The sequence below is a fragment of the Salvia miltiorrhiza genome, chromosome 8 (assembly GCF_028751815.1).
Source record: "Salvia miltiorrhiza cultivar Shanhuang (shh) chromosome 8, IMPLAD_Smil_shh, whole genome shotgun sequence".
Lineage (NCBI taxonomy): Eukaryota > Viridiplantae > Streptophyta > Magnoliopsida > Lamiales > Lamiaceae > Salvia > Salvia miltiorrhiza.
Window position 1 is genome coordinate 7,828,980 of NC_080394.1, and position 23,031 is coordinate 7,852,010.

Below are 23,031 nucleotides of genomic sequence, written 5' to 3' on the forward strand. Positions count from 1 at the left end.
ACCATAATGAGCTCGAACTCAAAATCTCAAAGCATGAACATTAACCACTTACCTCTAGACTAACACACGCACACAAGTGTTAATACTCGTAAATAATTATTTTATTTAAGAAAAAGTTAATAACAACCATAGAAATAAAAATATAATATTAATTCAAACCATTTTTTATGTAAATAAACTATTTTACTTTTAATAAAATTATAATAAAAATATATAAAATGAAAAGAAAAATTAGAATTTAACCCATACCTCAGGTTTGCCCATCTCCCCCTCGCCTCTTGCCCCTCCCCATCTATTATTCTCGCCAAGGAAGCAGTTACCAAGACTGTGGACACTTCTCCCCTCCCCCTATTCTCACCAACTACTTAGGCCGCGGCCGTCGACGCTTCTTTTCCGCCCCTGCCCCGTGATTTTTCTGAAAGGTTGTATACTGAAAGCAAGACTTTATGCTTGTATATATTGATTCCTTAATTCACTGTGATTCTTCTATCTGAAATATTGTTATTGCATAATCTTATTATAGTCTAATTTATCTCATACATAGATTATATGGTGTGTTGTAGATCACAGAAGATCATATAATTGAAAAATGTTGAAATATAAATTGAGTTCACAATCGAGGCAATTATGGACGAGTTGTTGGTTTTGATTGTAGCATAAATGATAAATAGTTTGTCTTGACTATTTATTTATGCTAGTACCTTCGTGTATTGAACAGGATCACAGTGAGATGAATTCCTATATTCTGACTAATTAAGAATCAAGATCTCGGCGACTTAAATAGTCTTAACCTTAATTGAATTAATCGGTGTGAATAATTAATTGACTATTGCTTTGATTTATCATGGGTGAGAGTTCTATTGAAGCTCAATATACTCGATACTTTGGGTGATAGCAATTATTATTTGACATGCGATTATATTGCAATAAGGATCCATGTCCTGCTAATAACATGATGATAATATCCTCTCGAGAAACTTAAAGTTTATCGTATTAAACCCTGCAGGTGGAATTAGTTCCGATACGATAATAAGTTTAAGTGGTAGCACTCGAGTTGTCGTTTATAATTAAAAGACTAATTAATTAATTGATCGTCAGATGAATTAATTAATTAATGGATATTAGATATCTTAAATATGGAGATTAATTAAGTCTAATACTAGCTCTAACTCACCTAAAGAATAAAGAGGTAATTTAGTATTAATTTTCTAGTGGAATAAATTAATACTTGTGTCTCGATTTTATTCTGGGCTGAATAAGAAAATCGAGCACTGGGAGGCCAAACTTTATTCGAGTGGAGATATCTTAAATATGGAGATTAATTAAGTCTAATACTAGCTCTAACTCACCTAAAGAATAAAGAGGTAATTTAGTATTAATTTTCTAGTGGAATAAATTAATACTTGTGTCTCGATTTTATTCTGTGCTGAATAAGAAAATCGAGCACTGGGAGGCCAAACTTTATTCGAGCTAGTAGATCCACGTCTGGCCCAATAAAGGCTTCACTTCTTAGTTGGACATCCGCCCCTCTCACTCTCTATAAGCCTTTGGGCTTTGGTTAGTTTAATTAAGTTTATGGGCTTATTATTTAAATATGATTAATACCTAGTATAAATAATAAGATAGCTCAAAATTTAATTACTTGTGCATTTATGTGAAACCATAAAAGAGAGAATTATGTGAGAACAGAAAGTGAGAGAGAAGATCGGCGCCTACGGAAAGGAGATGACTTGAAGCTCGTTGTCATCCAACGTCAAGTCTTGCCGTGGGAAACAAGTCGGAAGATTCGCTCTGGAGTCGCTCATCGCCGGATTTGCAAGTAAGATTCGTTCTCCTGTAATAGGCACGTTGATTTTTGTATGTATTTGTTTGGCATTCGAAATAGATCACGAGCACGTAAATCATACCTCAAAATATGATTCCTTCATTTTATTCTTCTCTGCAATTATCTTTGGTTCGTCATTTCCTTATTCCATCACCGCTGCATATGTAACCACACCCCATTTTCCTTATTTTTTGTAACTGCAATCCAATCCCTTTCGATTATTTCGTCGTGATTTTGTTTTGACTTTTATTTTGAAAATTGATAACAAAAGGCTGTTAATTGGTGCAAGCGACGGTGATGTAGGTGCGTGCTGGCTGCGGCGAGCTCGTATAAGTAGAAAATGGAGATAATGGGGATTGGACTGGAGTTTTGATTTGTTTTTTTTTTTTCCTTTCCTTTGTGTTTTCAAATTTTAAATTTTATAAATGAATTTCAAGTTTTTTATTTTAAGTTATTGATAAATTTTAAAATACAAGGATATTTTTATAAAAATATTTATAATCAATATATTTTTATTTTATGGTTATCATTGATTTTTTTCAATAAAATGGTTATTTTAATCATTTCCTCATATTATAATGAATTAGTGCTATGATAATATTTTAATTGTGAAAATCTTTTTCCACCTTTTATTTCACATTTTTTATGATAAATTTACAATCAAAGATAACGCGTCTTACTATTTGTAGTACTAGAGTTATTGATTATTAAATAAAATTATCTATATAGGGTGTATTAATTTGTTTGTTATCCCTCTAAATGGAAGGATAATATAATGAGGTATAAGTTTATCACTTAAAGTGGGGATCATATTTGTTATATCTTATTTGCTTTGAATGATAATATATTTATTCACTCCTTATAAGGTGGTATAAAATTTTACCACCACATCTCTTAGGTATAAAATTATCCATTTCCCAATGGATAAGGGATTGCCCGAAAAATTATACAACCTGCTCGAATTTTTTTTTTACATCAAAGCAAATAATGTATAAGGTGATAAATGTAGTTTATCACTCCCTTATACCTCAAAGAAAACACACCCTTAGGGTATGGTTCTAGTGAGGTTTATATTTTTCGTGAGAAATGATAATAATAAATAAATCAATATAACTCACGAATAGCCATATACAGTTAATATGGTGAAAATTTTGCTCCATCCAAGATTTGAACCTATATGAAAATGCCTATTCATGCATTACATATTAATTTATTTGTAAAAATTATTGAATTATTTATGTGTGTATTTTCAATTTTCAGCGCATTTAACATTTTTGACGGAATATATCTCTATATGTATAATTGTTGAGATCTAAATTGCGTGATAGTTGCAAACCACACAAGATGCCGATCATACTCATTCGGTAGACTTGACTTAAAGAATATTTGTGAGATTTTATCTCCAACGATGGAATAGATTTTAACAATGCTACTGCAAAAGAATACATATTTAAATAGGGCTAAAGACGCACAAGATGTTTTTACTAAGGAGTATTATATAGATTCTAGTGTACGTCTCAACACATACACTGAGTAGACACGTACGAAGTTGGATTTAGCGCATAATAATATCTATATACCACGCCATATTTTGGCATAAATTAATAAAAGCAACGATGCAAAAAGAAAGAGGAAAAAGAAAATGGGGTCAAACGTTTGATAAATAGGAAAATTCCTATTTCTAGTCCTCATACAAAAATTCATTCGAGACCCCTATGCTTATATTCCCTTCCAAATGGACCCTACTTTCTATCTTTAAGCAGTCAATAATCAATCACATGAATGGTCTGTATGAATCGTGTGAATGTGAATCATGTACGTACTTCTTTATATTTTTGTAAGGAAAACAACAAAACTTTTGGCTAGAATGTAAGAGTTTTAGTCTATATATAAGTTAGAATAGCTAATCGAAATCAATATAGTAAAAGGTTTTATAATTTGGAGTATAACCTTGATTATAGTGTATTTGAAAGTAATTTTATTCCAAAACCAAAAGTGTGAAGATCGTGTCTCAACGAAAGGTATATTTTTTTGGGGGGAAAGTGTATGTTTGGAACAAAAAATTAATTAAATGTGACAAAATAGATAGAACATGTACTTATACTTTTGAAAAGCCGATGCTGACATGTAGAGATGAAGCAAGGGAGAGCTATTAGTGTGGCAATAATTTAAAAATTCGTCTCATTTATATTTCACAATGTATTTTACACTCTAAAGTATTTGTGATGAACAACCTATGCTCCGCCTAAAAAAAAAAAAAAATAAATAAATAAATAAAGACACTATGCTCCATAGTTTGGAATAATCTAAATTACTGTGATTATACAAAAAGGACATTGCTAAAATTGCTAAAAATATAAAAAGAGTACGTAATGCTAAATAGCCACATTGTGGTCACCCACAATTTACCTAAATAGAAAATAATTAAATTTATTTAATTTATTTTTTAAAATATAAATAAGATTTAGTTATTTTATCATATTATCTACATTGTAGTTATTTTTTGTAACTTTTTTTATTTTTATTAAAAATAAAAAATAAAAAAAATATAGAAAATATAATAAAATAATTAAATTTCATTTTTACTCCGTCCACGAATTAAAGCCCTACTTGCACTTAAATTTTTGTCCACCAATTAAAGCCCTATTGTGCTTTATGTACCTTTTTACTCTTCTTCTTTTCCTATATTTACTACCCTTTGCCACTAATGGACCCACCTTACAACAACTTTATCATTTTTATATTCTATATTTATTACACTTTATCACTAGTGGACCCACCACACAACACCTTTAACACTTTAGTCAACTACTTTATCACTTTAGTCAACTACCCTTATATTTCATCTACAACACCTTTTTTAGCTTTCTTAGTCTCCGTGCCCACCCTCAAACGGGGCTTTAATTCGTGGACGGAGGGAGTAAAAGAAAAAAAAGTAAATAAATTAAAAATTTTCTTATTATAGTAGTTTGTGGGTTAATGCGGCATCATAGATGTTTTGATATAGTAAAAAAGAGAATTAGGGTCGTTGGGTGTAGGGATTAGGGTACCTAATTAATGGTAGGGATTTGTGCAGTGACGCAAACGTGAGATGACGTCCATTATGGACTTCGTCGTGCATGCCCATGCACAGTTGTGTATTTAGTGGGCCTATAAAGTTATCAAACTTTTATCAATTTTTAGTTTTATGTACTCCTACAAATTTTAGTGTTTGGTATGTTAATAATTGAAATATATTGATTTAATTTGAATTTATTATTAATCAGAATTTTGGTCAAAGTTAGCGTTAGTAAAATTAATACTAGTATCAACATCATCGTTTTCGCGTAGTAATTGGTTGGCAAGATAATATCCTTTAGTCATATCAATAATAAATTTGGTTGAAGTCCTAATTGATATATAGCCGAAATCCAAAGTCTAAAGTTGGTAAGCAAAATTAATTTAAATTAATAATTCAGTAATTATCATGCTAAAATTTAAAATTTGTATGTAAAATTTAAATTTTATTGAAGTTCAAATTATTTATAACCAATTAACCCTTATTTAAATGTCATCAACCAAAATATAATTTTTCCATTTATATTTTGATATATTGGATCCTTGAGTTTAAAGTTTATCATATCGAGTTTTATAAAAATATAATTAGTGAAATGGTACGAATTCATATCATTCGTTTTAAGATCTGTCGTATGAAGACGTTTGTAATATTAAAAGAAATTAAAATATTGCAAAAAAAATGGAAAAAATAATAAACTAATAAAAATATAAATTACGACAAACTAAAAATATAAATTACAAAAGTGGGGAATATACTAGATGTTCTATGTAGAGGGAGAAAATGAAAGAGTTTGAAGGTGTTGAAATATAGCAAAAGTGATCTCTATTTATAAAGAATTAAAAAAATACTTTATATAAAAGATATACTCCCTCCGTCCCACGAATCTTGAGTCGCTTTCTTTTTTCGATCGTCCCACGAATCTTGAGTCATTTCCTTATATGGCAAAAAAAAATTCCCTTTATTCACATTTTCACTTTTTTACCTACCACACTTAACACACTAAATACTATTTTCTTAATTCTCGGGCTGAAAAGAATTGCCTCAAGATTCCCAGGACGAAGGGAGTAATTTTAAGTATTATCCAAATAAAATCTTCAAAACAAATAAAATATGGACAAGTGTCTCATTGCTATTGATCTATTTATAGGGGAGAGAGACCAATGGTGGTCTCATTTTTGAGCTGGTCGAACTCTCTTAATCCAACCACTTGAATTGTTTTTTTTCTTTAATTTCATTTATCTATGTGGCAGTGGACCAAGTTGGGTAGAGCAATACCGATAAACATGGTCTTGGTGTCAGACGACCCGCCGCCAAGTGATGCCTTCGTTTTCTCGAATCTGTACCATTTGTAATAGAAGGGTACAAAAAGCATAGAGAAAATATTTAGAAAATATTCTCCGATCGAAGGAGGATTCACCTGTGTCATTGAACTAATTCGTTCATTTCGTAACAAGGACTTAGCTAAATTTTACAGATTTCGTGTTATTTCTTGTTAATTTGCTCATATAATCTATAATTGTATTGTTTGAAAAATGAATAAATATTAATTTCGGTTAACCGAAAATCAATTTTTTCGGTTCGATTACGATTAAAACCGATTAACCGGAACCGTTTTACCACCCCTAGATATAACGCCCACCAAATGTGCCCTAAATATTCAATCCGTTAATTGACTCTATTATACAACATTTATCCTCTATATTTGTAGCGACATAACGCCACACTATCATCTCTAGTATTAATTAGTCGGTGTTTATATGTATAACTTTTTAAAAGTCGTTAAACAACTTGTTACTCCATTCATCCCATTTCAATAGGCTCACTTATTTTGGATACGAAGATTAAGAAAAATTACTTTTTAGTAGGAAAGTAGTAGTAAAGTGGTGTGGCTCACACCAATTAAGTACAATTTTTTTTACCAAAAAAGAAAAATGAGCCTATTGGAATGGGACATCCCAAAAAGAAAAATGAGCCTATTGGAGTGGGACGGAGGGAGTAAAAGACTTTATTGGACTTATTTATAAATTAAAATTCTCATTCGATGAGGAATGGAGCTTCAAAAGATTGTTTACATACTCTCACTTTCTCTTAAAAAATCAAGATATTTTTCGAGTATAACCTAATTATTTAGGAGCGGGGAAAATTCAGGAATTCTTGTTAAGGGCTAAATTTGTACGGAGTTCGGAGGCGGTAGCCCGCCGTTATTTTTTATTTCTTTTAATGCAATATATAATAATAATAGTAATTGTTTTTTGTTATTGGTTCAACCATAATAAGAAAAACTTAGTACTAATATTTTCATACAATAAATGTTTAATGCATTACAAATAATCTATGAATAGATACTTGACGAACTAATCGTTTATGTTTGAGAAAACAAACTGAAAGTATTGCAAGATCTTCATATGATTTCACAAATCACTCTTAAATCTTAATAATCTTCATTGTAGAAAATGTTCTCTCTCAATAGAAACAATAGCTATATAAAATCAACATCAACTCAATTTAGGAAAAGAAGAGGCAGCAGTATCAAGGCAGCCCTTGGATCGAGATCCGACGGTTTCCAATCTTTATCAGTTTTCAAACTGTACTTGCGTTTTGCTTTCCTAAACTGACAAAAGGAATTATCAACTCTCAGTTGCAGTCCTAATATTTTTTTACTGATAATCTCATTATTAGCATTCTACGTTAATCTAAGTTTGAGTTTCACTATATTCATTGGATGAAAATGTAAATGTTTAGTTAAATTATGAATTTTCATAGATAAAATTAATAAGGGAATATTATGGCAAAAAAAAAAAAAACTTACAAATTTTGAAAAATTTGTAATTGTGACATAAATTTTTAATTAAACCAATAAAAACATGAATTTATATTTTTGTTGTAATTTTTATCTAAATTTGACTTTCAACGAAATTAGAAGTTAATTGACATTCGAAATTGAGTTAAATATATTATTTTTTACATTCTAAGACATTCGAGCTTCTAAATACTCCTCACTATTAGAAATTAGACCAACATAGGTTGAACTTTTGACTGCCAACTAAGCCCTCTAATTTCGCCGAAAGTCAAACTCACGTGAAAAATGCAATAAAAATATAAATTAATGTTATTTTTTGGCCATAACCTCAATTAGTAAAACTAGTATTTATTTATTTATTTAGATGGATAAAAACCTTCAGATATTTTAAGGTATTTAATTATTTCAATCATTTAAACTAATTTTACTTTATTTATTTCATTGAAAATGTGAGATTAAAAAAATTATATTCTTCATAATAAAAATACTCAATTATGTATTTAATTAATAATGCAAAGTTACACACCCTTAAAGAAATTATTGGCATGAAAATATAAAAATTTTTAATCAATTTATTAATTACGCATTAATTTTAATTTTTGTATAATAAACTTTCTATTTATTACTCCCCGTTCACGAAATACTGTCCTAATTTGTCACTTTAGTCCATCCACAAAAATTTGTGGATCATTCTCTCCACTCACTAATATATAGGAGTGAGCAAAATCCAGTTAAATCCGAAAATCCGAACCGAACCTAACCGAAATACTAATTCGGTTCGGTTAATTTGGTTTTCGGTTCGGTTTTGGTTTTGAATTTTGAAACTTTCGGTTTTTCGGTTCAGTTATGGTTTTTAAGAAAAAATATTTGGTTAACCGAAAACCGAACCGAAATAATTAATTTAATAATTTAATAATATATATATATATATTCTTTAAAAATTAAAATAATTATTATTAGTGCTATTCTATAAAATAGTCAATAATTACTCTTAATTTATACTCTTAATCTTTGGTAAAGATATTTTGAAATTTTGGATTATTATTTTTTACGGATTTCGAAACATGTACATTGAATGTTATTTAGTTATTTAAACTTTAAAAAATATATTGTGTATTTATTTCGGTTATTTGGTTTTAACCGAAACCGAACCGAAATATTTCGGTTCGGTTTTGTTCGGTTTTAAGCATGTTCGGTTCGGATTTGGATATTAATTATATAATTCGGTTTTAATCTGGTTTTTGTTATTCGGTTCGGTTCGGTGACCGAATAACCGAATGCTCACCCCTGCTAATATATGAGTCTCATTCTTCATTCACTAACTTAATTAATTTTTTTTTTCTTAATTTGTGGGCCACTTTCTCCACTGACTAAATAAAAGACATAATTTTTAACACTTCGTCGGAGGGAGCATTATTCTATCGCTAAACTATAATCTTCAAATTTTCGTAAATATCAAAAGAGGTTCATGCGTAAATTTTCATTTTTCTTTTTGCATTGTTTTAGCTTGAAATTGTATAATGTTTTAACTTGTTTTTTCAAATTCCTGAATTTTAGTTTTATTTTTTAGCTTGATTTACTTCAAAACAGATTTAAATTTGAGGATTTTAATTTTGTGGTAATATCATAACAAAATTAAAATTTACATATTATCATACTAAAATTAAATTTCATGTAAAATTCAATAAATTGAATTTGTGTGTATTTACAAATTAATATCTTTATTTTGAAATAAATGTAAAGGGATCAATATTTTTGTTCCATTGAAAACAAGTTAAGTCTTGTTCCAGAATTTCAAATACATGATATCATTTTTATTTCTGTTTATCGTACTTTTTTTTTTTTGATCGGGCAAAGTCATGTTAGATGTTAGTAATTAATTTCTCATCCACTCCAAGAACCACCTTATCTCTCCATTCACCAAAATCCACCTTATATCTCCAATCTCCAATTCGCTCCCAAGAGGGATCGAACCCGGGCCACTTCACTTAAAAAAAATATTTTGAAATCTATTCATTTTAATTGGTAAAAGAGAGTTTGGATTGAATATCTTAGAGCATCCACAACAGATTTCTTAAAAGTAATTATAACTTAAAATTTGAGTTAAAATAATACAAAGTGAAATAAAAAGATCATCCAATATATATCACCTATATTAAGTTGAGCCCACAAAAAAATTTACACCCGCTCAAATCTTATCCTAAATTTACACCCCTTTAAATCTAATCATAAATTTATAAAATAGATAATAAAAAATAGAACTGCTTGTACAATTGTAAAATAAGGATTAAAAATAATTTAGAGAAGATTTTAAGAGTATTTGTAGAAGTGAAATTTTGAGAGATCTGTTGTCGACACTCTTAGTCACTCGTATAAAAATGCACCCATTGGCCATTACAATGGCTCACTATTATCGTGCATATCATTATAATGCGGTAATAGATTATATACAATCAAGTAGCATTAGACTTCTATTTGTAATTTGGTTTTGGTAGATCATTCAAGATATGCAACGAGTATACAAAACCAAATATTTCCTGTGCCAGTTGATTTTTTTTTTAATTATTGGGAGTGGATGATTTTTTCAGTTACGATATGAAAAATTAAGTATACTTCTTTTTTTTTTTCGAGGGGAAACGAGAATTAAGTATAATTCTAAGCGAGGTTGTTGCATAAAAGGAAAATTATTTGAACTTTTTTTGCTAATTGCTAGAACAACAATTAGGAAAAAAATAGAGTGATGATCGGGGGATTACAGGTATTTTGGATCATCTGTTCCACTATTTTGTGTGTATCAGTATCACTGTGTACCATTCTTAATTTATCTATTTTATAATTATTTTTTATAAAAAAATATTATTATATTATGAACTCTAATTAATATATATAACTTAAAATTGAAATTTTAAAAATTATATACCATAACTTTGAATTAATGAACCGAAATAATCAATTATTAATTCAAATAAATGTAAAAAAATTATTATAAACCCTAATTGAATGAGTGAACCCTTATTAATTATCTTTTTATAATGTTAAAACATAATAAACTAAAATTGAAGAAAATATAATTAAAAATTATAATAAATTAAAAGTGGTACATGATGGTATACACAAAATAGTGGGAGGAAAGATCCCATATGCTATTTTTCACAACTTAGTTCAAAATCTTAAATGTAAAAGTAAAAGAATAAAATTGGAAGTAAATTCTGTTTATGAGCAAACAAATAAACGCAAAACTCTTATTAGAACTGGAAATTTGATTGAAAGTTGATGTGAAAAGGACAGGCTGTAAATCTGGAGAGATGATTGCGTCACCTGGGGTGACGGTGACAGGCCACCTTCTGCTTGGAGATCTTTTGCTTCACTGCAGTCACCAAATCGCCAATTACCCATGAAAAAGCTGCTTCCTCTTCTTACTGTACGGCCAAAACTCCCAGTTACAAGTTACGATAAAACTTTTCCCTGCAATCTTCGCCGTCGGATTTGCTCCCCTTCACCATCTAACGGTTGCTGCTCAAACATTTCTTTGCCGGAGGGACTTATCCGTTTACTTTGATACCACACTAGTTCAACTGACGAACAATTCAACAAAGCTTAATTAAAAAATACTATTAGCATTATTTTTTTTCAAACTTTTAATATGTTAACTAAAATGTCTCGATATCTAATGAATTAGTATTTTTTTTTGTGAAAAATAATAATAATAATAATAATAATAATAATAATGAATTAGTAAAAGTTAATAGCTATAGTTCAATATAAGTTCACAATTTACGCAAAAATTTGGATACAATCGGGTTGACCCATATCCAAATTACTACTCCATCCGTCTACTAATTCAAGGCCTTCTTTTCTTTTTGGGACGTCCACTCAAGGCCTATCAATTTTTAGTAAGTTTTTATTTATATTTAATTGGTGGGTCCCAAAACAGTACACTCTTTCTCCACTCAAGTAATAAACAATACATTAATTGTGGGTCCCTTTCTCCACTCAACTAATAAAAATACACTTTTTCTTAAAACCCGTGTTTTGCTACTTAGGTCATGAATTAGTGGACGGAGAGAGTATTATTTATAAGATTCGAGTCAATACATAGGTTCAAATCAAGGTGCGGGTCAGGGTCTAAGTAAGGGTACAATCCGATTGTACGGTACACCCATTGTATCCAATACCACCACTACAATTTATACTCCCTTGGTCCCTGAAATAACTTCCTCTTTGGATACGACACGAGTTTTAAGGAAAAAATTGTAAAGTGTATTGATAATGAAGAAAGAGTGTTATAATTATTATTGAAAGTTGTGAAAAAGTGTAATAATTAGTATAGAGAGTGGCGAAAGTGAAAAGTAAGAATAAATAAATAATTCATCCGTCCCGCTATTCATGTCTCGTATTCCTTTTTGGGTTGTTCCACCGATAATGTCTCATTTCTATTTTAGGAAATAATAAGGACATAATTTAATTAAAATAAGCCACTAATTGTACAACTAATAAACCTTAATTAATTCATTTCCCCTCTATTATCTCTCTCTCTCTCTCTCTCGTCTCTCTCTCTGCGCCTGAGTCTCCACCGCCCGCCGTCTGCTCGTCGCCGGAGGAAGTCTTCTCCTCCACCTTCTCCGCCCTAGCCGTCTTCTCCTCCACTTGCCTTTCCCCTGCTCGTCGTCGGAGGAAGTCTTTCTCCGCCATCACCTTCTCCTCCGTCGCCTTCTCTCTATTGGACGCCGGATCTGTCACTTCTCTCATCGGTGACCGCAGCGCCTCGCCGCCCGTTTTCCGGCGACCAGGGCTCTACCCTCTCGTGCCTTCCATCTACAAAGTGACTCTCGGCTCTCTCTCTCTCTCTGCACCTCCACCATCACCTTTTCCTCCGTCGCCTTCTCTCTGCTAGATGTCGGATCTGTCACTTCTCTCCCTCGGTGACTGCAGCGCCTCACCGCCCGTATTCGCCTCTCTCTCTCTCTTCCATCTGCTAAACTCCGGCGCTCAGTGAAGCCACGGTCGCCTCTCCCTTCACTCACAAATCCAGCACAGAGCCACCGCCTATGATCTCCCCTAACCCTCTGCAAAACCATAACCCCTAATTTGGGTTGCAGATTTGGTTGGGGGAAATCGTTTGATTTCTGAGTTCGATTTGGGTGGGTTGTAGATTTATGAGCTCGATTTGGGTGGGGTTGCAAATTTGGGTGGTGATTTACCGATTTGGGTGGTGCAGGCGGTGGTCCGGTGGTGATTAACCGACGGTGGTGCGGTGGTAATTTACAAGTGGGTAGAGAGAACCTTAATTAAATTAACATTAAGTTTTTTGAAGACACAATTTAACTCTTAATTTTAGTCTCCTAAATACCCGTGCCCAAAAGAAAGGAGGCTTCAATAGCGGGATGGAGGGAGTATTAATAGTGGGGTAGTTGTCTAAAAATTGAAAGAAAGAAAGATGAAGTTATTTGGGGGACGTCCAAAAAGGAAAGAGAGGAAGTTATTTTAGAGACGGAGGGAGTATATCCTAAGCTTGATTTTTATTACTCGCTCAATCTCAATAATACTGTCTCAAAAATACGATATACAAATTAAAAAATTGTAGATAAAGTAAATGAGTAGAGTAATAAAGAAGATGAGGTCTCCTGCATGTACACCCGGGTGTACCGTACACCCGGGTTGTACCCGACCTGAATCCTGACCTAGTTGTACTATCCTGATCCATTTTTTCTTGAAATGACACTTACACTAACACTAACACTAACACTAACACGATTTTGGAATGACGCTAATACTATTTTATTTTACAAATGATGTTATTTTGAAAATAACACTAACACTATTTTGTTTTACAAATGACACTAACACTATATTGAAAGGATACTAACACTACATGTAAAATGACACTAACACTACGTGTAAAATGACATTAAGACATGACATTCAGGTAGTATAGTCCAATTGAGTTAGTTCCAGGTCAGGATCCGGATCGGTACGAGCCCGGGTGTACCGTACACCCGGGCTTACAGGAAATTTTGTGAATAAAGAAAGTAGTGAAAAAGTAAAAGAGGGTAGATAAAATAAATTGTATTGGGACGAGACATTATAAATGGAACGCAAAAAAAAAAAAAAAACGTTATTATTGGGACGGAGAGAGTAGGTATAAAAAATATTGCAATTGAACATAAATTTTTGAAATATAGAAATATTGAATTTCAACTTCTTATTTTATTAAACGATTAGATAATTTCATTCAAAAGTTCGGACACAGGGAATCAAAATTATAAAGTCAATACATTAAACTTCTATTATTATAGTATAACAAAACTAAAAAATATTTATTAAAATAAAAATTAATAAAACAACCAATTTTTATAAAATTACAATACTATCCTTATTTTATACTATATTTTTACTAAAGCCATTAATTTCGGCAACTTCTTCAGTATCGGAAGCTTTGACTTCTTCTCCTCCAAATCCGGAGCCTCTGGCGGTTGCACCGACTCGTTCATGAAGGCGCGGCTCCGGCGTAGCTATGGCATCATGAATGACTATTCGTTTGCACCGACTCGTTCATGAAGGCGCGGCTCCGGCGTAGCTATGGCATCATGAACTACTATTCGTCGGAAAATCGAAACGATCATAATTAATTTTTTGAGAATGAAGTTTAATTTAATTTGTCACACTGAGTCTCGAAGATGATCGAGATAATGATTAGTACCAAGATGTTGTTTGTATATACTAGTGTACCACTATTTTGAACTTGTTAGGGAATTGCACTAGCGGTGGAGACGAAGGATTTGGTGGCGCGGTACTGAATTTTAACGATTGAATGATTGTGTTATGTTCGATCGTTTTATCTCTTGCATAACGAAGGGTTCCATCTTGTTTCTCACTCTCCTTCTCTCTCTCTCTCTCTGGCAACTGGCGTCTGGATAGACGGGGGCTAGCGTTGTAAGCGAACCAAGCCGTTCGCGAATTATATGGGTTTGACTGAAAAAAAGCTAGTTCAAAATTCGTTCGTTTCTAAATGAGCCGAATCCGAGCTCAATAAAATTATCAAGTCGAACTCGAGCCTGTACATTTTGGACTCGAACTTTAACGAGCCTGTTCACGAACATATTCCTAAATAAGATCACGAACAGGCTCGCGATGTTCATTAAATAATAATTTTAAATATTTTATTTGTTAAATATTTTTAGATAATAAAAATAATCTTTATAATTAAAAAATAATTCATAACTAACTTAACAAATTATCTATTTGATAAAAATAAATTATAAATGATTCTTTACAATGTGACCATGAGAATAATTGCAAGCCCTTCGATCGCCATATTTTATGAAGAATGCATCACTTTGATGGATAAATGCATCATTCGAGTTTGAATATCATAAAAAGTTATTTTATTTCAAATGCAATTAATTTTACAGCGATCGGAATAACTTTGTATAGTCAGTGTAGTGTTTTCAGTTGTCACAATAAAATGTGGTTTCACTGTTAACAACCCCCTATTCTATATCTATGCAATCTATCTAGCAATATATATATTTTTTTCTGTTTTAATAAAGATCAATAATATATTTAATTTATTATTGTATAATTTTATAAAGGAAATTTAATAAATATACATCTATATAAGTGAAGAGAAGCAGTGAAAACATAATATATAGGATTTAATGCATCCAAATATTTAATTAATGTAAATCAAGTGATAATAAATAGTAGGATTTAATGCATCCACACACACACACATATATATACATATATATATATATATATATATATATATATATATATATATATATATATATATATATATTCGCCCTATATGTATTCTACTATTCTTACAATTTTTAATAAATGTACTTTATTTTTCTTATTTAAACTTTAAAACTATTTTTTTTTGTAGTTTAATATGCAAGAAGTAGATCATGGAGTAAAACTTTTATTAATACAAGAATTAGGAATTTATTCCAACTATTGATCTTTGTGCAATGCACGTTAATCATGAAAATATGTGGTATGTTTTATAAAAATATATTACTCCGAAAATACATTACTTATATTAATAGAAAGGTATATATTGGAGTTGGCCTAGTCGTTTTGAATATTAATTATATACAAATACTATTTTCTTGAGATATAAAATACATATTATATTATAAAATTATAATATATTAGTATAATTAATTAATTAAACGATTTAAATCAACAATCGAAATAATACTAGTATAAATTATACTCCCACTAGTAATTATCAGATGGGATCCTCTGTCATTATTATTATATTATAAACTCTAATTAGTATTTATTATTGAAAAAATTATATACCCTAATTTTAAATTAATGAACCCAAATAATTTATTATTAATTCAAATGAATATAAAAAAATAATTATAAATTCTAAATGGATGAGTGAATCCTTATTAATTATCTTTATATTATATAAAAGCATAATAAATTAAAATTAAATAAAAAACAATTAAAATTATAATATACTAATAAGAATGGTATACGGTGGTACATGGTGGAGTAGTAAATACCAGTGCAGAACCAAAACCTACGAGATTTTAACCAATACCCCATAACAGTCTGAATAATCAGGGCAGAAGCTCATGCAACAGGACTTCCATTAAATACCCCCACTGGTAAATATCAGTGTGAATAATTAAAGATGGCATTTCCGTAGTTAATCACTTAATTAAGGGGCATATTCAAACAACCCCCTGCCCTCTTTCAAATCGGCAATTATTAAATCGGAGTAGGCCCCGTTTGGAGCACGATTTTTCAATCTTGATTTCCTTGAAGATCCATCCATGTCAAATTTGATAGATTTCTGCCCAATTCAAACAGTCCCAAGATATTCGCCGTCAACTCTAACTAACGGGGGGAATTCCATTTGTAATCCATCCTTAAAACACAAATTAATTACGCATACCATCAGGTATTAGTCCGTCACATAAATTGTTAATAATCGAGTACTGTATTAATTTGGTTATGGTTGAGAAAATAATTTGAATTTAAGTCTATATATTTGAAAAGCCAAACGGCACTGAGCAGCAATCATTGTCCTACACCTCAACTCATACAGCTTGCCTAGCCCTGCCTGCTCTCTTCCACTCCTACCCCACAACAACTCTAACTTGGAATCTTTGCCGGAAAATCCATCGGAAAATCCACACGCTCCTTTTCTTCGCTTAGATTTTCGATTTGGATTGATTGAAGCAGGTAATTATATACAAGTATATAAGCTCCAATATCTCATTGCGTCAAACCCTTTTTCAGCTCGTATCTTTGAGCTTTGAAATATCTCTTGTAAAATATCTTCGATGTGTTTCTTCTGTTGAATCTGATGATGAACTTCCGAAGATGCATATGTACATGCAGATTCAGGAATCCACTGTTTTTGTTTCTTTTGTTTGAGATTTTTCCAAGCTAGAAAACGAGAAATTTCCAGATTCTCTCCATGATTTTGGCAGGAGCGATGGATCAGTGTTTGATTTCATGAATCTGGGGTTGGGATTTACTATGAATACACTGTAACAGTTCTTGAGATGTTTTTTTGGGGAGAAGAATCCGTAAATTCAAATCTCGAAATCTAGGGTTTGGAGGTGTTACGTGAAGCTTTTATCTTTTACCGTGCACAAACATATAGATATACCTTACTGGTTTGGGTACAGTATTTACTCCCTTGATTTCTTGCTCATCTCTCAATTCATTGCTGTTTTGGGCTGAAGATTTTGCTTGGCTTTTCTGTCTTCACTGCAAGTTTTGAGCCACATGATTGAACAGTGATTTCCAAGTCTCTTTACTGTACACTTGTCTGATGAGAAACATAGTTCACCTCAATTAAATGCTCTCTCCTCTTTCTCTTTCTCTTTCTTGCTTCAGACTCGGATTTCTCACAGTTTTCCCCTCAGCTTTTGTCCACATTTCACTGGGTCTTGGATTACTTTTACTGAAATTACTACTCTCTCTCTCTCTCTCTAGAATATGTGAGTACTTCAAACTCATCAACTACTGCTTCTTCTTCATGTTTCATTTCATGCTTTTTATTTTTTTGTAGTTTTGTTACTGATATACAGTGCTACTGCATGCAGGATTGATGAAAATAGCTTGGTGCGCGGTTGCAATAAGTATTGAGTATGACCTAATTAGAGAGTGAAATTGCTGGTGGATATGAACAGCTATAGGCCTGATCTCCACATCGCGCAGCAAAGCCGTCGAGACAAGTTGAGAATTCAGCAAGATATTTACGCCAACAATTTCCCACACGATGCCTTAAACTTCGACTCCTCCGCCGACGTCCGTAGCTGTCGGAACGGGAACATATGCTACGATCCGTCGGAGCTCTGCCCGGAGATGATCAATTTCTCTGTGAACCCACTGCTCAAGGACGGCTTGATGGGGGCCGAGAAACGGGCCCCCTTTCCGACGTCGTTTAGCCCTTCAGCCACTGTGAGTAGCAGTGACCCACAATACTTTAGCACATGCGATTGGGTGGCTAACCACTCCTCAATTTATGCTAATCCTATTTCAGCATTAGATGTTAAGCCTAATTATCTAGGATATGATCAAGACATGAATGGCGCCGCTTCCTCACTTTACCAGAATGCGTTGCAAGACCTCGTTTCCTCGTCCAATAATGTCCGCTCCTTCGGCCTCGAATTCGCCTCCCTCCGCCACAAGAGCTCGGGGGAGGCCGGCCATGGACCTTGGGTGGTTGGTGGGAGTGAGCTTATGCTTCTTCCCGATCAAATGCGCCTCAAGACCCAATCTGGCTTGATTACTAGGCCTGTGGATGGCTGCAGCCAATGGAGCAGCGAGCTCGAATTCGCTGCTCCAAAGGATCTCGACAGAGATCATTCCAACACTCAAGCACTCTCACTGTCGCTCTCGTCGGTTCCATCGCCCAAAGTCCACGAAGCTCAGATTACTGAGAGAGATTTTCAGACTAGAGATGTCTGTGGGAGTACTAATGTTCAAGATTCAAGAATTTGGAAGCCCGAGTTGCCGTCTCCGAATCAAAATATGTCAGCGGGTAGTAGAGTTTTAGGGGCACAAGCTTCGACTCATCGGAACCCCGGCCCGTTGGGCCCGTTCACCGGATACGCAACCATCCTCCGGAGCTCGAGGTTTTTAAGGCCGGCGCAGCAGCTGTTGGAGGACCTTTGCTGCATTGCCGGCACTAAAGAGGTCGAAGCCTGTGATGTCTCTGACGAGATTATGGAGGAGGTTAGGGTTTCCAGTGAAGGTGCTAGTAATAATGCTGAACATGCCATGGCCGGTAACAACTCCGGCGGCTTGTCCTCGTTCGTGTACAATGGTTCTAGCGATAAGAGCCGGGATGCCGGGGGTACGAGCTGCTCGACGGATGCTCATCGGCCGGAGAATCTTCAGAGGAAGGCGAAGCTGTTGTTTATGCAGGATGAGGTTGGTAATGCTCCTAGTATGGGGCCTTAATTAATTTTGCTTTTGAGTTGGATGTTGGTGGTACAAATTTATTATTAGCATTGCTTGTGCATGTGATCAGTTGAGAAAGTTGATTGCGATGCTCGTTTGTCTGAGTTGCCATTATTGACTATGGTTTGGTTAATAATTGAGACTTTTATGCCTTAAACATGAAAAGAGATCATGCTTTATTACTATGAAAATCATCAATTCCGATTGTGAATATGACTTATGGTTGGCTAGGACTTAGGACTTACTTAGGTGATACTCCTATGGATTCCTTAGTAAAAGACAAATACTAGCTGGTGTCGAGAAAAGTGCATGGGGCAATATTTTCTGCAGACTTAATTCGCCTGTTATGGTACTCAGTCTTCTTGGATTTTAAGAATCACTTTGTTGAAATATTTCTAAACTTTAAAAATTTCCAATTTTCTTGATCCTACCTGTTTTGTTTCTGTGATAAACTGTTAGTTTTCTGATGATGTGTCTTTGTCAATTTTGGTATTTAATTCAATTATTTCACTAGTATGCTAAGGGGTCATTTATTTTGCACGATTGATATGATGCATGCATGATAGAGTATTTTTATCGTAATGATTTCTCTAATCTCACCTTTTCAATGAGATAAAAATCAAGCTTCATTAGCTCAAATGATTGAAATAATAAAGGGTTTTGGGATATCATAAAGTTCCAATCCATCAATGTAAAAACGAGATTAACCTTACTATTTTTATCTATCAACGTTAATCCTCCAAAGTAAACGCCTCCTAAGGGGTTTATGGTTTTACTTATCTTATTTTGCTTCATTTTAATTCATATTTTTTTGGTTTATTAAGTGAGAGTACTCTTAAAATATTCCACATTTAATTTTTTATTTTCTGATCTGTAGAGTTTAATTTCCTATATTCCTTCATTCAACCACATTATTTCAATTGAATATTTAGAGATAGATGTACATGATTCAATTGTGAACCTCCTTCTTTGAATAGGGAACTATAATTATCTTTATTTTCCTAACATGTACATTGATTCTCCATTTTTTTGCTTCTGTCTAGAGCTATAATGATTTTCGGAGACGTTATTTTAGACCATAGTTAGGTAAAAACTTGACAACCCAATGCATGCAGAAGAATATGTGGGACATAACTCTCGTATATTAATTTTTTAATTTCTCAAACTGTGAAATGCATGTGACCTGTCTATGTTAAAATGTAAAAGCTTTTGCATATGATGAGACATTTAGTTGTCTAGTCTTCTTTCCCATCACCCTCAAATAGTATGTTGATTAATTAGGTCAAAGTGTTGTTAAGCTTTAAATAAACAACTTTATTTGGTGATCAATTGCTTTATTTCTCCCTATAATAGAGCTAGCTGGCAAATCTTAATTAATTTGTTGAACATGTTTTGGTCGATTGTGTAAGTGGTTGTACAACAAGATAGGCTTTTTCTTAATTGGAACACTGTTAGCTTAATGCTCTCTTTCACCCTTCCCTAATTAGATTTGTCACCTATCATTTGCAAGTGACTAATTGTTTTTGTTCCTCCCAATTTTGTACAAGGTTTGCAAAAGGTATAAACAGTATCATCAGCAGATGCAAATGGTGGTTTCATCATTTGAGTCTGTGGCCGGCCTCAGCGCTGCCACTCCTTACGTGTCGTTAGCCCTGAAGATGATTGCCAAGCATTTCCGGTGTTTGAAGAACACGATAACGGATCAGCTCAAGAGCATAAAAAACGCCCTGAGGGACGAATTTTCGTCCCCGTCTGCTGGGGCAGGCGGCAACAAGGGTGATGCTAATGCTTCGGTGTTGAAGTTTTTCGACCAAGGCTTCCAAAAGCAGAAAGGGACTGGCATTCTTGAAGGCCAGCATATCTGGAGGCCTCAGCGTGGTCTACCGGAACGCGCCGTCTCTATTTTGAGAGCGTGGTTGTTCGATCATTTTCTTCATCCGTAAGACACACGTCCTCTATCTCTCTTTCATGTCACACATCTGACATTTTGCTAAATTGAATGTTTTATATATGAAGGTATCCTACAGACACAGACAAGCATATGCTGGCCACGCAGACCGGCCTAACTCGAAATCAGGTCTTGTAATTCTACCTATCTTTGATAACACGCAGCTCTTTAATTTATAATAGGTATACATAGTAGTCGAGCCTCACTTCTTTGATCCCATCTCGCTGAATAATTCAGGTATCTAACTGGTTTATCAATGCTCGTGTTCGTGTATGGAAGCCGATGGTCGAAGAGATACACATGCTCGAAACCAAAGGGTCTGATAATTCTGGCAAAAGCAGTAACGGCAAAACTGCGGATGGAGGTTGTGCCCAAGCCGACGACAGCAGCCAAAGGCTGAGAACGCGTGCGATCCCAGACAAGCAGGTCGAATGCTCGAGTTTTGTCCCTCCCGGGCAAGAGGGGGATAGGTCGAAGGCGAGCCCATGGGGTCAAGAAAAGCGTTCAAGAATCGAGTACCACGTCCCAAGCAGTGTTGATGGGACGTTGATGGGGTTTGTGCCGTCTCACCGGAATGGTATCGAGATGGGCGGGATAGGGTCGGTGTCTCTGACTTTGGGTCTCCGGCAAAGCCCCGAGGGCGGTCAGCGGCCTGCAATGCAGCAGGAGAGGCATATGAGGCATTACGGAGGTCAGATCATTCGGGACTTTGTTGGCTGATGATTTTTATGTAGACTTTGGAGAAATTAAGGTAGAAATAAATTACTATTTGAAAGGAAAAAATTTAAAGAAGGTGGTGAGATTGGGAAGGAAGGTTTAGGAAAATGGAAAGTTGCAAAAGCAAAATACCTCTCATAATTCTCCAGAAATGTAAGATAAAGGGACATTTCAACGTAGTGGCAGTGTTTTGTATTGGAAAACAGTTTCTCTTTCTCTCGGCTAATATATTGCGGGATTTCTGCCATCCTTTTGTATTATCGTCATGTTTTTTTTTTGTTGTTGTTATTGTTGTCGTGTCGTCGCTCTCGAATTCTTTTGTTGAAGATTGAACTTTTAAAAAAATTCAACACACAGATTTTGTTCTCGCTGCAGTTTCAGGTTTAAACATTATCTTTTATGAGCAAATTAGTCATATAAGTTCAAAAGTTGGAAAAATTTAATCAAGAATATGGTGAATACCTCTATTTTAAATTCATTCTAATTCTACTATAACAACGTAGGATTAAAAAATAAAATTATATGTAATTTAATTTGTCCCATATAGGAAAAGGAAATTCTCATGTACATAAACATATAAAAATAATGGTCATTTTAAAATATTATGTCCTTACATGCTTACATACTTTATGCGGATTTTTTAGGCTAATCAAAATTTGTGTAACAATATAAATTATTACGTGAATTTATACATTTTTTTGTGTCATTTATCGATTTTTTCACCTAAAAATATTAAGATAAAAATAATAATTATATTTATATTTACATTTATATGGCTATAATTTCTTATGATGTGTCATTGACTACTTTAAAGTGCTGCTTCATAAAAATATAGTCATGCATGATCAAACAAAAATTTGAAAACAAAAACTTGAACATTTAGCTAGTTTGGAGCGTTACACAAAAAACATGAGCATTTCTATTTTGATATTCCACCACAATTCATTTACTTTTCATCTCTACTTTTTATAAAGTGGGATTCCTTTTTCATTCACAATACAGTTTTATCTAATACTCTTTCCGTCCCACTCCAATAGGCTCACTTCTTTTGGACACACAAATTAAGAAAACTTACTTTTTAGTAGAAAAGTGGTGTGGTCCACACCAATTAAGTACATTTTTTTTACTTAAAATGAAAAATGAGTTTATTGGAGTGGAACATCCCAAAAAAGAAAACGAACCTATTGAAGTGGGACGGAGGGAGTATTTCTTAAAATTCGTGTCAATTACAACTGTTC

General features: G+C 33.2%; 2 protein-coding genes across 3 annotated transcripts in view; both read left to right on the forward strand.

Annotated features, from left to right (window-relative positions):
• LOC131000554 (uncharacterized) overlaps positions 1-23,031 on the forward strand; it is a 407,676-nt gene that overhangs the window by 225,665 nt on the left and 158,980 nt on the right. The gene's annotated exons all lie outside the window — the stretch shown is intronic.
• LOC131000534 (homeobox protein BEL1 homolog) lies at positions 16,625-22,040 on the forward strand. Of its 2 annotated transcripts, XM_057926503.1 has the most exons (6): positions 16,700-16,893; positions 17,557-17,660; positions 17,766-19,098; positions 20,676-21,067; positions 21,145-21,205; positions 21,314-22,040. In XM_057926503.1, exons 3-6 carry the CDS (start codon positions 17,845-17,847, stop codon positions 21,794-21,796), a joined length of 2,190 nt encoding a protein of 729 aa, XP_057782486.1. In that variant the 5' UTR covers positions 16,700-16,893; positions 17,557-17,660; positions 17,766-17,844; the 3' UTR covers positions 21,797-22,040. The 2 variants fall into 2 exon arrangements, with proteins under 2 accessions (XP_057782485.1, XP_057782486.1); XM_057926502.1 differs by lacking the exon at positions 17,557-17,660 and having other exon boundaries at positions 16,625-16,893.